Raw genomic sequence first — 17,559 nt, 5'->3', positions numbered from 1 at the left:
TACTTGCCTTGTTCGAAATATAAAGGATATCTGTCCTATTTGGGGAATCGGTCACCACCAGTCGAAACGGAGAGAGAGTTAGTTGCCGCCGTTGTACAGAGGGGAGATCCACCACCAGTCGAAACAGTAAGAGGGTTAGTTCAATTCAATTCAACTGAATTGATTTTTTTTTCAGCATTAAGGATAGCCTCGACTCCAGCCCCTTGAATAGTGGGCCTGGGTATTTACTGTTGGCGCGTGGGTGGACAATTAATTTATTATTCACCGTATTTTATCTCATTGAACGTTAAAACAGTATTTTATCTTATTGTGATAAAGAACAGAAAAAAGAAAAAGGAGAGGCTACCTCTCTGTATATACTGTAGACAGAGACAGCTAAGTAAAACATCAGCTCTGTAGATTTATTCATTAACTTGAGGCTCGGATCGGATGCACACTCAGGCGACAAGTTAATCTCATAAGAAATTAGTTAAACCTGTGGGTAAAAAATAAATGTGGATAAGTACAGTGGCTGTGACGTAACATAATGTGAGGACTACTTATTGATTCACACAATAGATTTACCATTGAAGCACTATCCATTAATACACACTCAAGCAACAAGTCCGGATACACACTCAAGCAACAAGTCCCTCGGATCGGGTACACACAAGTCCCTCGGATTGTAGACACATTCAGGCCACACAGTTCTCGGATCAGATACCACGTACTTACTCTGTGACCAATTTTCGGCAAATGTCACAACAATACTTCCTTCCAGAGAGAATGGCACTGAACGTCGAACAGACACACTAACACTTTGAAGATGGCTTCACTCAGAGAAACAAGAGGAGAAATCACCATCACAACACTTCTTTCATCACAACACTTCTTTCAGAGAGAGGTGCACTGGTCCTGTCAAGCTTCACATCAATCAAGAAAGGGAGTGTCTGGAAAGCAGATGGACTTGCTCTGGGACTTGCCATAGCCGGTCGGTACGGTACCCACATAAACACCAGCGTACAGACACTTCAACACCTCCAGCTGCTTGTCTTTCAAGACTAGACCTGGTTTTCCAACACATGATAACTTGTACGCGAGAGCAGAAGAGAAGGTAGCAGCCATTACACAACTTGGACTAGATTTCTTTTTTCAATGACATCATTATAAATGAAACGGATATCAATGTTTTACAACTAAATGCGGAATAAGAATACTGATAAATATACTACAATTTACGATTACCAAGATTCTTGGTAATTCTGGCGCATGCGTAAACAGTGTATACCAGGCCGCCTTTCTCAGCGGCCTGGAATCGAGGCTACATTAAGGACAGAATACATGATGAATGTAACACTGACTTCGTAATGCTGATGGCAAGCCTGTAGAGACAGGTTACCAAACACATAATACATGTAATTAAAATTTAACGTAAATTACAGCCACAGGAATTCCCTGATTTGTTTCTTGATTGTTTTGCTTGAGAGAGAGATATCTATCGATGGTAGGCCATTCCAAAGTCTATAGGAAGACGATTGTAGTAGAAGTGCCGGAGTAAGTTTGTGTGACAAAAGTATGTTTTAGTCACTGGTAGTCCCCGTAGCAACTGTAGCATAATTCTTGGATATATCGAATCCGCTTGAAGGATTTTTTGCGAGTTTATAAAAAATATAACGTCCGCCAGCTCAAGGTGGTACGAATGTTTAGGTAGATTTGTGGCTCTCCTTTGTATTTTCTAATAACAATAATTATGCCTGAGCAGCATTGGTCACTAGAGTTGAGATCCATATGATAGCTGAGATCTCACTAAGGAAAGGTAGAGTTGTTTCTTAGTTTTGATCGACTTGGTAGAAGAAAAAGTTCTTTTCAGAAGGCCTAACACCTTGTAGGCTTTAGCTGATATAGAGTTGTAGTGGGCCTCCCATTTCAGATTTTTTGTTTATTAGAGAGTACTTTATGCCAGTGTGTATGTGGAAGGTTGAGCAGGTTGTCTAGAGGAGCAGAAGTTCATTTGTGTACTTTTACCATTGTTGCACAGATGGGAGATCCACCACCAGTCGAAACAGTAAGGGAGTTGGTTGCCGCCGTTGCACAGATGGGAGATCAGTCAAAATGGTGAGAGAGCGTACCTAAAAAACAATAAGCAAACACACTTTATGATGTACAGTCTGTAAACAAACACAGCCAAATATATAATAATTCATCATTGAAAACACAGAGACAAGGTTACATACGTACGTACATAAGCACTTCATTTGGCCAGTTTTATTGTAGCAGATAACTTACATGTATACTGTCATTCCTGTATAGGGGGCACATTCCTCTGTAGGGCCGAAGTGTCCATCAATTCTTCTAAGAGGAGGAGATCCATCACCCTGTGAAGCCGAAGTGTCCATCAGAATCCTTTAACATGGGGAGGAGATCCATCACCCTATATATGGATATGGCGCGGCAGTGGTAAAAGACATGAAGTACATATAGCAACAAACAGTGAACAAACCTAGCATGTATCTGCACAGATTTTTAGCTGAAATAACTCTGCAACTTTGATTTAGCTTGATTGTTGCCCATCTTCGTATATATACGACGATAGATATGTACATATAGTATCATTTATGATAGCTAATGGCCGGGTGACTGCGTTCTCTGCGAACTGTACGATGCTGAGGGATGTCCGCTACCGAAAGGTGTCGACACTTGCTTTGCAGGAGGATATGATTGTCCACCACTGAGATAAATTACGTCTCTGTCAGTAGAGGCTATGTCAGAGGGTTTTCCACCACTGAAAGATACTTGCTTTTCACTTAAATGTATTGCAAATCTGGCAATTTACTACATTGTGCCTGTCGATTGGATAGCAATTTCGGAATTTCCACCTACGAATGTCACTTCTGATATTGATTCGCAAAAGGACGGTATGTCATCAGGCTCTAAATGAGTAGCAATGATTGAGAGGCAGCTGCGCGTGCTTTGCATTGTTTGATACTGAGTCGGTGGTGACAACCCCTGAAAACGTACTGAGGGTGGCGACTGAAATGTGTGATGACTTGGTGATGTGGAAACGAAGGTTGAATTAACGGACTGCTCAATGGTGTCTTTGATTGAGGCTCACGTATACACACCGCGATAAAATCTGGTCTTGCTTCAATCTAAGATGTTCTTGCTGTCTCGTCACGACCTTGGCCAAATGTGCTTTCATTAGGGTTTGCTGAGTTCGCATTGGTCCGTTGCTGGTTGACGACCACTGTAAGTACCTTTCAGACGTAACATCAGCTAATTGTTTGACATACAACTTCGACAACCTGTCAGTGCTCGTAGAATCTGTACATGCGTATAGGTGGTCCAAGTTATAGAGGTATGCCCTTACTGATTGAAGGGTTGGGAAAGGTGTGGGTTATGCGTCATACGTACGTATGTAACATAGCCTTTATTTTTATTGTCTAAGTATACGTACGTATGCAGCCTTTATTACCATCATGCTACAGTTTGACACCACTCCCATGTACAGGCCTAGCCCAGACTCGTTGCTCGATAATGGTTGGCGTGTGGGGCAGAGCATATAGGCTGTACCCGTCGTGCATGGCTGGGTACCGGACGAGGAAGCCAAAGAATGCATGGCCTGCAAGAAGTCCTTCACCACTATTCGCAGGAGAGTATAAGCAAATTCATTTCATAGACCCCACCCTCCCGAGTAGTGCTCTGAATTTAGTATCTGCCTATATACCAAAAAATATATTTCCTTGTTCATGTATCTACGTATATATACATATGCATGTATGCATGTTACGTAAGAATTCCCCCCCCACACACACAGCATCACTGTCGCAAGTGCGGGGGCATTTACTGTGGAACGTGTACTACCGAACGATTCCCACTCCTGGAGATAGGCTGCAGTGACAAAGTTCGAGTGTGCGAGTGTTGCTACTCTGTACTCACCAAGGACAATTAAGACTAGCTATCCCACTCACCCCCTAATTATGTGTGTGTTTCAATATTATTTTCAAGTCAATCATTGTATGTCAAATTTTATTGCTTATCTTATCCACTATAATACATAATTATACACCATTAAATTTAATTATACCACATACACATGCAGCATATTTTAAAGTACTGATCTGACAAGTGGCAGTTTGCGATAATATTATATATCTTCAACAATAATCTAAATTAATGTAGCTTGATTGTGGGCTTGAGAGGGAAGAAGGTCTTGTGATAGCTACATTAAAATTAACATATTTGTGGATCGAGTCAGAGTCAATTGAATTTAGTTCTCAGTGAGGGTGTGTGATGATAGATCGTGGGTGGTGGGTTTAGACTGTGGTCTCTGTTGTGTTGCCAGTGTAGCTAGTGCTATAGCCTAGCAGGGATGAGCCGGCCCCGGGGTGCTTGAGTGTGAAGGGGGACGGGGAGGCCACGAGGATACTTGATGAGGGGGTACTAGGGATCTGTGTGTGTGTAGTGGGCGGAGATGAGTGTGCGTGTGTGTAGTGGGTGGAGGGATAGGGTGTGTATATACTACACAAGTAGACATACGTACATGTAGTTATCGTTTGGTACTGTAACAACGTAACTGCAGAATTAAGCATTTTACTGATTTTTGAGTCTGATTTACAAACACATACAATCAAACAAACAACGGTATAATGGGTGGCGTGTGGGGCAGAGCACATATGCTGTACCGTCGTGCATGGCTGGGTACCGGACGAGGAAGCCAAAGAATGCATGGCCTGCAAGAAGTCCTTCTCTACTATTCGCAGGAGAGTAAGTTCTACAAATAAATTCCTACAAATAATTTCATAGACTCCATGCACCCTCCCGAGTAGTGCTCTGAAATAGTATCCGCCCTACAATAATCCTAGTTCATGTATTTATGTATATACATATGCATGTATGTTACGTATGAATTGCCCCCCCACACACACAGCATTCGTACTGTCGCAAGTGCGGGGGCATTTACTGTGGAACATGTATACTATACCAAACGATTCCCACTCCTAGAGAGGCTACAGTGACAAAGTTCGAGTGTGCGAGCGTTGCTACTCCGTACTCATGATCACCACGGAAAATTAAGATGTGTGGGCAGGGATCCCACCCACCCCCTAACTTATATTCAAGTCAATCATCATATATATAATTTATGTCAAATTGATCGCTTATCTTATATACACGATAATTATACCACGTACACATGCAGTAATTTTAAAACAGCATAATTATTTTAAAGTATACTGATCTGACAGTGCAGTTTAAAATGGTGCAATAATTATCTTTAACAATAATCTCCATAAATTATTACTAAATTATTTACATGCATCATAAAATCGAAAAATGAATGTATAGCTTATGGGAAGAAGGTCTTGTGATACTTAACATAATTATTGTGGAGTCGAGTCAGAGTTGTCGTTAAAGATTGAATTCAGTTCAGTGAGGGTGTGTGATGACAGATCGAGGGTGGTGGGTTTAGACTGTGGTCTCTGTTGTTTTGCCAGTGTAAGCTAGTGCTATAGCCAAGCAGGGATGAGCCGGCCCCGGGGTGGTTGAGTGTGAAGGGGGACGGGGAGGCAACGAGGATACTTGATGAGGGGTACTAGGGATCTGTGAGTGTGCGTGTGTGTAGTGGGTGGAGGGATAGGGTGTGTGTATACTACACATTAAGTAGACATACGTGTAGTTATCGTTTGGTACAACGTAACTGCAGAAGCACTTATTGATTTTTAAGGCTGATTTACAAACGCAAACAAACAACGGTATACAGTTATAATGAAAGTTGGGTGGAGCCAGGGGGAGGGGCACATGTACTGTACACACCTCGTTCTCATAGCCACTATCGATGACATTATCATCCGGAAACTTTGAAATTCTGAAATTTGTCAATCCTCTGGAGATGGCCTCAGCAGTGATCCTGGCCTCAGGGTAAGTGTCCAACAGTTCCGTGATCATCTCCGTCAACCTGTCAAACGACTGTATGTAGTGGGAGGGTGTGTGTGTGTGTGGGCGGTAGGGTGTGTGTGTGTGTGAGGGAGGATACGATTTGTCTCAGGTTTTAATTAAATTATAAATAATTATTAACTCACGCCATCGATGATGAAGCGGCCTGGAAAGGAGGGACGGTGACCGCCCACAGCCACTACATTGCGCATGTCCTCTATGGTGGGGTGTTCCGGCACCTCTCCATCAAATGGGGGTCGGTAATCAGGTACAGCCTCTGTGGCAGGTAACATGTCGTGTGCATGAGTGTGGGGGGGGGGCTTTATGTATATATAATTATTATTATTCTTGGACCCATGATGCTAACAGAAAGTGTTATTTTATGTACGTATGAACATGCATCAACTCTTGCACGCATGGAAGTATAAGTACCTAAAGAAATGCTTGCATACTTGTAACACTCACCGCCATTCAACTCTGTTCTGGTCATTATCTCATAGAAGATTAAACCAACGGCGTAGCAGTCTATCTGCTTATAGGCTGCTCTGTTGAACGTGATGCAACCTTCCAAGACCTCTGGAGCCATATAACGATTAGTACCGACCTGCCAGAGAGTTATATAATCGTGGTATTATGAAACAAAGGTCACCATTGGGCATTGCCATACAAGTACCGACAGTGGCTTATAGTCTTCTGCCCAGACAAGCTGACACACATACATGTACACATGGTTTTACTGTGGAGGTCGTATTACAGAGGGTACATAGAAGGTATACGTTGATGAGATGACGCAGTCAGAATGTACACTATACCCAAAAAGCATAATCAGCATTATATATAATAATTATGGAATACGCGAAAATGTATGTACACTGTTATATATATATATATATATTGCTAGTACATACAGTAGAGAAGTTATGCCCCACCCCTACTCACTTGTCCGTGACCATCTTGTTCTGAGAGAGGAAACCGAATACTCAGATCAAAGTCAGAAATGGCACATTTTCCGTCGGATTTAACCAGAATATTCTTAGACTTGAGATCTCTATGTGCCACACATGGTTTGGTAACACCTTCGATAGTGAACTCACTGTGAAGGAACGCCAGGCCTGCATGTGCAGGTCGTGGAAATACATATATAGGGTTATCTGATACGCAGCTTGGTGATGGTTATGTCTAAAAAGTACACATGTATGAAATGGTGGCAGTTTGGACCCAAATGATGCAAATCTGTTCTCTCAGTTTATTACATCGTGAGACTGTTTAGGATGATAGTTCACTGCACACTTGACAAATACTGTGAATCAGAGAAAGAAAAAATTTAGCTGATGAAGTTGGTCTAAGTTTGGAAAGTTTAGTCAATCGTATAGTATAGAGATATTTCGAATGCACACACAATAATTTGTATGAGGCTACAAACACAGTAACATGTATATTATACTGCACATGCATATTATCTCACCGCAAGCTATGGACTCGGACAGAGCACAGAATTCTTTGAGGGTGACTGGTTTGCGTTGGAGAAGAGAGTACAAGGATCCCTTCTCATGATACTCAAACACGATCCAGTAGTTGTTCTCTTCCGTGTTTTCCACGAATGTTAGAAACTTGAGAACGTTTGGATGCTGGAACAGATTGAGGAGATAGATTGCGACTTCTTTGGTGAAACTTTCCTTCACATCGAAGCACTGCGTGAGATGCATGAGAGAAATAAAGCAACTAGTTATAATAATTATGCCTTAGGTTAACGCCAGGAGGCATACACTAATTTTTGAACAGCTTACGAGGTCGTTACTGGTACTATGATATTAGGAACATGATCTATGTGTACACAGCTGACTACACTCCCCCCCCACACACACTCACTCTCCCGGCCACGTCACTCCCCCCACACACAACACACACACACACACACACACACTCACCTTCACGGCCACGTCACTCCCTCTCATTTGAGCATAGTGTACCACAGCGAACCGTCCCCTGCCAATCTCGTTTCGAAGATTAATATTGTGGGCGTCACTTGCCTCAATGGGTTCGCTATTAGTAATACGAGACACTTCGCAAATCGATATTTTTCTCTTCTTAGAAAAACGACAGTAGATTATCAGACATACTACAAACAACATACCGATAAATATCATGACAACTATCAGTCCAAAGACAAAGATAAGAGTAGATAAGCGTGGCTCGAGGGTAGTGTTTGGAATCACGTCTGTGGTAGAGTTGGTAGTGGTGATGGTGGTTGGTGCTACAGTAACCGTACTGTTGCTCACAGTTGGAAATTCGATGTTGAATTTTGCATTGCAAGAGTAGTGTGTACAGCAACATTGGTATCTGGTCGTCTGTGGCACTTGAGCGAGCACACACCGCTCACTGGTGGTGGGAGGACACCTGTCTGTCTCGTCCTTTGCAAAACATCCAGCTAGCTGTATAACGGGTAATTTTCGGGGGACAAAATATTCGTGGTTCAGCTAGCAATATTGGGTCAACTTTTCTGCTGATTTGGCTCATTCGCAAAGGTTTTTCACTCGCAAAATATTCTAGTAATACAGTACATGCTATCCCCTTGTGTTTATGGACACTAACAGACATGCTTAACCCTTTAACCATCGGATTCTTAATTAACAGTGAAGTGAAATGTCTGTAAATTCTCTATCGGGTTTCCAGAGCAATAAAATGCCTAGCAACCATGTACCAATAGAATGCCCATACAACAAGGAATAAAATGGTGCAACATGTGTTGCCATAATAACCATGGTTATTACGCTCAACCGTTTTTATCATTTTAAATGCTCGGCCAGCGGTGAGATAAAATCCAAAAAATTTTTTTATGGATCAGCCTATCATATCATTAGCACGGTAGTGCTAATAGTAGAGTTGGGTCGAAAACAGCAAAAAGGCCCCCTCTGGATCTCACCCAAGACACAAGACACAGTTATTTTGAGTTTATATATCTGTTGCCCATATCATTTGTGACATTTGTGTGAAATATGAACTGAATTGAACATTGTATGAAAAAGTTATAAAAACAGCAAAACAAAAAAAACAACAACTTTTTCTTCATCTTCCTCTCACGTTCTTCAGTCAGATAATCTAGAGAACTGTAAGTCCACAAGACAAACTAATGGCACCGCACTGTTCTGTGCCGCCTTGGGTAGTGCAGTCACTAATCATTTTACCTCGAAGTTAAATTTGCTAGGGTGGAAGCTACGCCCTCTTTAATAGGTACAGAGGTGAGGTCGCCATTGTTTTCCTACTGAGCATGCTCAGATAGCATGGCCACACCCCTCTGATCTTAGCAACCACTTGAGGTCCATAGCAACAGTAGTGTTTTGTACTGTCGATCCTTACCGCTCCAGTTAATGCTTGTGTACGTTGAAGCATTTGAAGCTCTTCATTCTGAGGCTCCGAGCTTGTGCATGTGGTTAAAAAACTTCATGAAAATTATCATGACAGACACAAACTGCAACAGTGCAAATAAAAATTCAGTATAGTTAGCTAGATCTTTTATCATAGTAAAGGTGGATTGCCACCTACTGAAGATATTATTTTGATCTAGCTAGCAACCATAGACAAATCTATGCTGGTACCTGTGAAGAAAAAAGTGTAGGTACAAACAAGTGTAAAAAACTTTTGTGAAAAAAAGAATAGTGATAAGTACGGCTGCATGTTGGATGAGCCACTCAAACGGACCTGAACAAGATGATGGGTAACCCTAAAAGGAACGCCCCGATTACAAAACGTCATTACTTAAAATATTGTACGTGTTTTCCAGGACCACTTATAAAATGTATTAATAATACATGCAGTGAAAAAAGTTTACAAACAAGTGCAAAAAACATTTTGTGAAAAAATGGGGAAGAGTAGGGTTGGAAGAGCATGCGCACTGAAGTAACAAAAAGTTCGAAAACAAGATTGTGGGTTGGTATAGTCTTGCATGCTCCAACTAGTTGGGGGTGGGGTGCAATCTTTAACAGTTGGGTCCAGCACTACTTCGAGTTTTTGGTGGGCAGGGCTCATCTGTAGAGTCTCAAATTTAATATTATTTTACACTTGTGTTTCAGTGCTGTGGCAGAAAGAAAAGTTAATTCGAAAAAGCCTCATTCATTCTTATGTAGAAACACATGCAATGGTAAAATAAGTGATTGAGCGTCTCAAATAAAGAAAGAGGTGTAACGATCGAGAAGTAGTGCTGGACCCAACTGTTAAAGATTGCACCCCACCCCCAACTAGTTGGAGCATGCAAGACTATACCAACCCACAATCTTGTTTTCGAACTTTTTGTTACTTCAGTGCGCATGCTCTTCCAACCCTACTCTTACCCATTTTTTCACAAAATGTTTTTTGCACTTGTGGTATAAAGGCTTGACTAAGCTTGATTTTCACATTATATGAATGTAACAGTGCTAAGATATATCAATTTGAAGTACAATACGTACATGTATTACTATATCGGTGAACGATCTATGAAATTTACAAGCTCACATAAAGACTGTTCATTACTGCTAATTCTATTTTAGCTATACTATACTTACACTACTGATATTCTAGCTATACTATACTACTTGCCAGAGTCACACAGTGAGCCCTCTCCTGGTCTTTCACCGTCTTGGTCCATAGTGCTAGCGTCTAGGTCCATGTCATGCATGTCCTCAGTCCCAGACAGTTCATCAGCGTCTGGCATAAAGCTGGTAGCCTTTGGGAGGTATCCTACTATCCCCTCTCCTTCATAGGCACTGTTATCACCAGAGGAGACATCGCCATTGCTGTCCTCAAGCTGTTCAAGCACATCGGCACAAGTAAACAACCTAGCCACAGCTATAAACTTCGTGCGGTAAGATGCTAATGAAATTTTAACATAGCAACGTGGCTTGGAAATTTCTAGACTAAATTGCACGTGATTCTACAGCTCTTCCTCTATACAGGGATGTGCGTAGTTCGAGCTACTTCCTAAGTATCGCAGAATTAGAATTTCGCAAAAAAAGTCACTATTGCGGGCCACGATCGTGGCCCGTGGCGGTTAAAGGGTTAACTACATGCAAAGGTATAAATAACACATCTGGATTGTCCTGACAAGTTGTCCTAGCATAATACATTTTGTTCTGCCATCAGGTGATATTGATCGGACACTAAATTACCCATGCAATGTCTTTAGTAATCTCTATAAAAAAGGAGGGTTTATGGAAGGTAAAGTAATGCTTAGATCATAAAATAGAAGCTTACCTAGTCGTCTTGTCACTCTGCTGACATAGCTATATAAATATCTATAGGCCTCCTCTTGTGCAATGAACAAAGCACATGGCTGTTATGAGATCATTATTTTAGTGCGCATTCGCATTATAACTATGACTTTTGGCCTTTTGCTAGGACACTATGACCGAAGCAAGTAGCTAAATGGTCGGTCAAATATAGGCTAATTGCTTGTAAATTGACCGATGACCGACTGTTATTTATACCTCTGTACATGTACATGTATTGCGCCTACAATCAGAGAAATCAGAGAAATTCTTGTCTATACATAGACAATTAGCAATGAACTGCACAAAATGTTGCCCCACAAAAAATTACCCGCTATACGGTAGTTATAGCTGGCTTTACCTCTAGTTCAAATGTTCCATCTTCCAATAGCTGATATATTGCATTGCACTCAGAAATATCACTGTCAGTCGCCATTAGATCATCGTTACAATACTGAAACATCAACGGTTCAGTAGTAGAAAAACACACCAGACTAGGTTCTATGCAGGGGAAGGGGGCGTTTAGATATCAGGATATACGTGTATATGGCATTGCCAGAAAAAAGGTAAATAACATTTTTTTACTATACGCATGCATGAAGGCTAATAACTTCCATCCATTATTAGAGTGATATCTGAAAAACGTACGCACTACATTGAACATTTTCAACAGAAATTAGAGTTACCGTATAACTATATAGCAGGTTATTTTCGCATGGTGGAAATTTTCTCGGACATTTTGTATTCAAGAGTATCATACGAAAATTTTAAAACTACGAAATTATTCTACGGCAATAGACTCAACGTCACTACCCTGAGCTGTAAACGAAATTTAAATGGGTATAGTTCGCGAAAATTACCCACTATACGAGTAGCTGTATACATACTACACCCATAGAGGAACAATGGGTGTGGTCATGGCATTACCGTCACAGGTGACCATGTCCTCCATAATACGAGAATCCACCGGACATGTACAGTAAAAACTACCGATGGTATTCCAGCAATCATGGGAGCAGGGATTCATCCTGCACTCGTCAATATCTAGTGTGCGTGGGTGTGTGTGTGTGTGTGTGTGTGGGCACATTGTAAAGTCGTATTGCAATTTACGTAGCATACAAAGGACATCTTTTATAAGCAAAGTTCAAATTTGGCTACACACAATGGTTTCCAAAACTAGTCGTAAACCGAGAACGGAGATAATTATTAGTTGGAGATTTATTTACCCGTGCAACTGACTCCGTCTGCTTCTAGTTCGTATCCGTCCTGACAGAAGCATGTCGGACTGCCATCCACCAACACGCACGAGTTTGTACAAGCACTGCTATCATAGGGGGTAATGTGCACTGTGGGGGGGTAATAGTACAAGCACTGCTATCACAGGGGGTAATGTGCACTGTGGGGGGGGGTAATAGTACAAGTACTGTTACCACAGGGGGTAATGTGCACTGTGGGGGGTAATAGTACAAGTACTGCTATCACAGGGTGTAATGTGCACTGTGGGGGGTAATAGTACCTACACGTTATAATACATGAGGATTTCCAACCTCATGGTTGGCAAACAGAAAGTGGAACCTACGTGTATTAAGGTCAGCACGTTTAGATTGTAAATGTGTGCATGTATGTACACATAAGCTATCATTTCATAAAAAATATGAGAGCAATTATTGATTTTTACGTTTGATAGAGCAATAGGAGCTACAAAATGCATAATTACTGAAATTAGATAATCCCAACTAGACTTACGGAGATAAAAAATACGCTCATTTCTCAATTTTCAGACTCACCGTATTCGCTAACTCTGGTGACATCACTGAATGTCAACCCCGAATAAGCATTGCATAGATACGATGAGCAACAGCAGCTGATCTCTACATTGCTGCCGGATGTGTCCAATGAACAAGAATCAGTGGTGCAGTTGGTTTCAGCTGGAGGGGAGTCCAGGCATCGTTTGGTGTCCAGCTCGTACTTATCTCCGGCTATGAGCCTGTGTGTGTGTGGGGGGGGGCTTGTGTACAGTACATTGGGTATAAGCCTGCGTACGTGTGTGTGTGTGTGTTTGAGATTTGAAAAATAAAAAATAAAAGGTGGGTGGAATTGTGTCGACTGCAACGTATACTAGCTAAAACGGAATGCTCACTTAAAGATAGATTATTCTGATGCTAAGTGTATTTACGACAAGATTTGTATATATTTGTACACCATACAGGTATAGAAAAAGCAAACAGATGCTCGCAGCCTTGCGAATGATGGGTTAAAGACTCTTTAACGGTGCACCAACCCTCCCCATTCATCTGTTGCATTCAGAACAACTAGTATACTTGTAAGCTATTCACTTCATGGGGCCACGCTGATTGTAAGCTATATTCACATTTGAGGGAGGCTTAATTTATAGGTACAGGCTGTATTGTCTGGGCCCAGAGGAGGTCGGACATAACTTGAACTTTCACTAATTATGACCTTTTAATGACATTCCAGGCCAAATGCTTTTCGTTTTTGCTAACTCAGCAGTAGAACACGACTGGATCTAGCTAGTATGGGTTAGGTCCAAGTAACTGTCACAGACACCAAACACAACTAGTTGTCAACAGATTTAGCAACAGAAATCGTGCATAAGCATTGTCTCAAAAATCAGTCGCCCTCTATAAACTGGACTTGCATTAGGCCGCCCAATTTTTAGAGGGGGCTGAAATATGAGACTAGCAGAAGTACAGTAGACACTACTGCTGAGTCAGCAAAAAACGAAAAGCAATTTGGCCTAGAATGTCATTAAAAGGTCATAATTAGTGAAAGTGTCCTACCTCCTCTGGTCTGGGCCAGGTGGTTTTGTGGTGGTAGTATCTGATAATGGGGATGGGTCTATGTGGTGGCAAGCACAAAACAATTATTAACCTCTAATTGTGGTTGCACCCAGGCATAGTAGTGTGTGTGTGCATGTGTTGTGTGTGTGTGTTGTGTGTGTGTGTGTGTGTGTGTGTGTGTGTGTGTGAGTGTGTGTGTGTGAGTGTGTGTGTGAGTGTGTGTGTGTTGTGTGTGTGTGTGTGTGTGTGTGTGTGTGTGTGTGTGTGTGTGTGGGTGTGGGAGGTATATATGTGTTCATAATTATAACATAAGGAGGTGAACCTTAATTACAAACTGGTTGGGATTAATATCAATGACCTCGGGCAAACACAGACGTTATAAAGGATATAGCTGCATAGTTGGTTAAAAGACAGCAGAGTCCTCAGAAACACGACTAATTGCTAGGAAATTTAGTATAGACAGTAGACATGGCTCACATCGGGAGTACAAGTCAGCATTTATCAATTTGAAAGCATACATGCATACAACAAGTAATGCCTTGCAAATTTCAAAACACAGTACTAAAGTTGTGTATTATAATAAATAAGACCAAGAGTATCTGCTCTTGATTAAAGGTCAACTCTGTGGATGTTTACCACTGTCTGACTGTAATGCAACTCCATCAACCTACATGTACATGTACACACCATAATCCCACCTCATGGTAATGCTATATACCACAAGGTAATGTCATGATTCACCTTGATAACATTTGGCTAGCTTGTGATATTTGCTCACGAATAATTATGTAGATCAAAATGCTTTACTGTAGGCAGCGTTAAGTAAACAGCTTATTTGAACTTACAGCCATAACTTTAGTTCCAATTCCATTGGCTCAATCACACAGAAATTTTGTTCAGAAATTTAGCTTAGAGAGAGACATTATCAGATGATGTGTTAAAATCAAAGGTTCGTTTTAGGCCTGTTTTTGACAAAATACCCGTCACATGGCCCATGATATTTTTCCGAAAATGGGAAATCATGGTCCATTCAAATTGGAGATTTGAAATCATACCATCGATGAATATGGACCACCAGAACTCTAATTACAGAGCCGACTCTAGTATACTCCTTTCTTAATTCTGGGCTCTAGGCTGAGCATATAATTTTTCTCTGGTGTACACATACCGTATAGCGGGTACATTTCGAGGGTATAAATGTTTGTGGTTTTCGCGGATTAGGCAAATTTAATATCGCATGCATGCATAAAGGCGCTATTCCACGAAAATTAAATCCGCGAAAACCTTTCTACTAAACGCATTTCAGCAAAAATTTATAACCTCGAAATATACCCGCTATACGGTAATTTTTGATGATTGCTCACTTAAAAGTTGCGGTGCATACTGAGCACCTCCTGTAGATGTGCTCCATGCCGGAGAATGACTCGCACACAATATTCTGGTTGTTTGAGGGTGTGGCTATAGTCCCCTCGAAGAGAAGGCTGTGTGTGTGTGTGTGTGTGTGTGTGTGTGTGTGCCAAACTACACAGCTGGAGCTAACTGATATATAGGCGCTATATACTAGCGCTTATAGCTAGAATATTGCTGACTCAGCACTTACAACCCTCACAAAGAAACTAGTGTAGCTCCGCTTTGCAGGGTCGCCTGATTCTGGGAATTGCTCCACTCTGTACTGCACTATATCTAGATTGTACTCAGCTTGTATCAGTTAGCTCTAGCTGTGTAGTTTGGCAAAAACGGGGATCGGTACGTTCTGACGAAAATCGAAAAATTCGGTAGTTTTTTTCAAGTTATCACTGCTCAGACTGGAAGCAACTTGGCCTATCCAAGTTTTCGCTGGATAATAGGCCCATGGCCATCTGTTAGTGTGTGTAATTAGTTTGAATCAGTCTTGTTTTGTTTGTGCGTTACACGCCCTTTTACCTGACGCAATTTGATGTCTGACGGAGTTCGGCGACTTACTCTACGAGGTTTAGCTTGTGGGATCAACACCATACTATGATGCTCCATTTGTGGGACCACAACACAATCTTAGCATTCAGTGTGGACCCACACTATAGGGTTTGTTACATCTTGAGGTCAATTAGCATTTCTGCTTTTAAATTTCAAAAAAAGCTGTATGAATGAAAGCACCGCAGGTGCTGATGCCTCGGTGGAGATGCCAAAGCTACATAACATAAAGCTACTAATAGCTATGACATGTTGAACAATTAATTTTGCTGCATGCAAACTCAAGGAGTGGGTAATGATCAACCATGATTGTTGTTAAAAACGATCGATGCCAAAAGTTCAAGTCTAAAATTAATGGCTGCATTAGCAGAGCCTTGCAGCTCTCTTCTCACTCTTTCAGCTACCAATAGCTAGCGTTCTAGTACAGAGTTAACTACTAAGTAGAGTAGCAACACTCGGTAAACAAGTTTGGCTACGTGCTCTTCTGAAAAGGCTGCAATGGCATTCCAAGTAAGCAAAACTAGGCATAACTCGAGAACGAAGCATTATTTGCAAATCCACGAATTAAAATCCAAGTAAACATGAATAGAAGCCTATAGAAACTCTTACTTGCACTTGATTCATCCTTGAGCAGCTGTAGCAGTCTACACACACACACACACACACACACACACACACAAACACACTACCGTATACCTCGCTTGCGCATGCGCACCGAGGCATAATAACTAGAGTGTTATTTTCAGAGGGATCAATTGCAATAACAGATTATACCACCAACGCTTTCAGGCCCAGGAGTATTTGTAACAAGATGAAGTATATCAAGTATTCACATTACGGTGGACACAATGCAGTGATTGTCTAGGAAACCAGTTTTATATCTGGAGACAGAAAGGTTCAAGCGTATAAAACCGTAATTGATGTAATTACAGCGCCACTCTAATTATACGAAATTCAAATTTTCGGCCCATAATTATTTTTATAGCACCATAATGATTCACACGTACACTCACATCTATATAATTATAGTCTCGCAAAAATAATTACTTTTTCTGGCACTGTGATTGATGTAATTATGGTAATGTACATAGCCATATGACTCACGGCGACTTACCTCAAAACAAGAGTCCACACCCAAAGTCCCATTTCTACCAAACAAAACAACAATAGATTAGCTAGATATTAATTATCAGCCAAGCTGGCCAACTGCATGTACCTACCAGTACGTGTAAGGGCTTGGCTGATATAAGACACAGCTATATACATGTACACAGGTAAAGCTATACTTTTATAGCTAGCTATAGCTAGGTTTGTTAATAATCATAGAGACACACCATTTTATCTTTTAATAAAGTTCAGCTCACAGGGTTGAGGACAGCACAGAAGGGAGAAAACAGCGTAGCTCTAGCTCTATTTAGTTACCCCCAGACGTCTTTAAATCACACCTCAGTACTTCACCTTCACAGTACAGCTTGGTGAGTAGCTAGCTAGCTGTACTACTGCACTGTACTGCATGCACTGTGCATGTGGCCACATGGCCAGGGGAGCTAATAGATAAGAGCTCCACGCCCCCTCCTTTGAAGTTGTTTGTTTATACAGGAAGAGGAGGAATAATTATACTGCAAACTTTTATGAACAATACAGCCATTATGCAG

General features: G+C 41.3%; 1 protein-coding gene and 2 long non-coding RNA genes across 4 annotated transcripts in view; 1 reads left to right on the top strand and 2 right to left on the bottom strand.

The window, feature by feature from the left end:
• The window catches only part of LOC135337602 (uncharacterized), a 64,909-nt gene extending 60,837 nt beyond the window's left edge, over positions 1-4,072 (top strand). Inside the window, exons 4-7 of the long non-coding RNA XR_010395197.1 lie at positions 2,018-2,094; positions 2,290-3,225; positions 3,488-3,632; positions 3,794-4,072. This is a non-coding gene — a long non-coding RNA (uncharacterized LOC135337602). The remainder of the gene's footprint in view (positions 1-2,017; positions 2,095-2,289; positions 3,226-3,487; positions 3,633-3,793) is intronic.
• Positions 287-1,312, bottom strand: LOC135337739 (uncharacterized). The gene is made up of 2 exons (XR_010395280.1): positions 565-1,312; positions 287-475 (listed from the first exon to the last, which is right to left on the bottom strand). It is a non-coding gene; the product is annotated as an uncharacterized LOC135337739 (long non-coding RNA).
• A 1,155-nt stretch (positions 4,073-5,227) lies between the features above and the next one.
• Positions 5,228-17,423, bottom strand: LOC135330789 (activin receptor type-2A-like). Of its 2 annotated transcripts, none has more exons than XM_064525732.1 (14): positions 17,239-17,423; positions 17,019-17,052; positions 15,319-15,435; positions 12,941-13,140; positions 12,380-12,499; positions 12,081-12,197; positions 11,515-11,654; positions 7,839-8,342; positions 7,376-7,601; positions 6,850-7,022; positions 6,376-6,514; positions 6,057-6,187; positions 5,791-5,943; positions 5,228-5,577 (listed from the first exon to the last, which is right to left on the bottom strand). In XM_064525732.1, exons 2-14 carry the CDS (start codon positions 17,048-17,050, stop codon positions 5,443-5,445), a joined length of 2,187 nt encoding a protein of 728 aa, XP_064381802.1. In that variant the 5' UTR covers positions 17,051-17,052; positions 17,239-17,423; the 3' UTR covers positions 5,228-5,442. The 2 variants fall into 2 exon arrangements, with proteins under 2 accessions (XP_064381802.1, XP_064381803.1); XM_064525733.1 differs by having other exon boundaries at positions 17,269-17,423.
• Between the last annotated feature and the right edge of the window lie 136 nt (positions 17,424-17,559).

The sequence above is a fragment of the Halichondria panicea genome, chromosome 1 (assembly GCF_963675165.1).
Source record: "Halichondria panicea chromosome 1, odHalPani1.1, whole genome shotgun sequence".
In the NCBI taxonomy this organism is placed as follows: domain Eukaryota; kingdom Metazoa; phylum Porifera; class Demospongiae; order Suberitida; family Halichondriidae; genus Halichondria; species Halichondria panicea.
The sequence above is the reverse complement of the archived record's forward strand: the minus strand, read 5'-3'. Positions and strand labels throughout refer to the sequence as shown.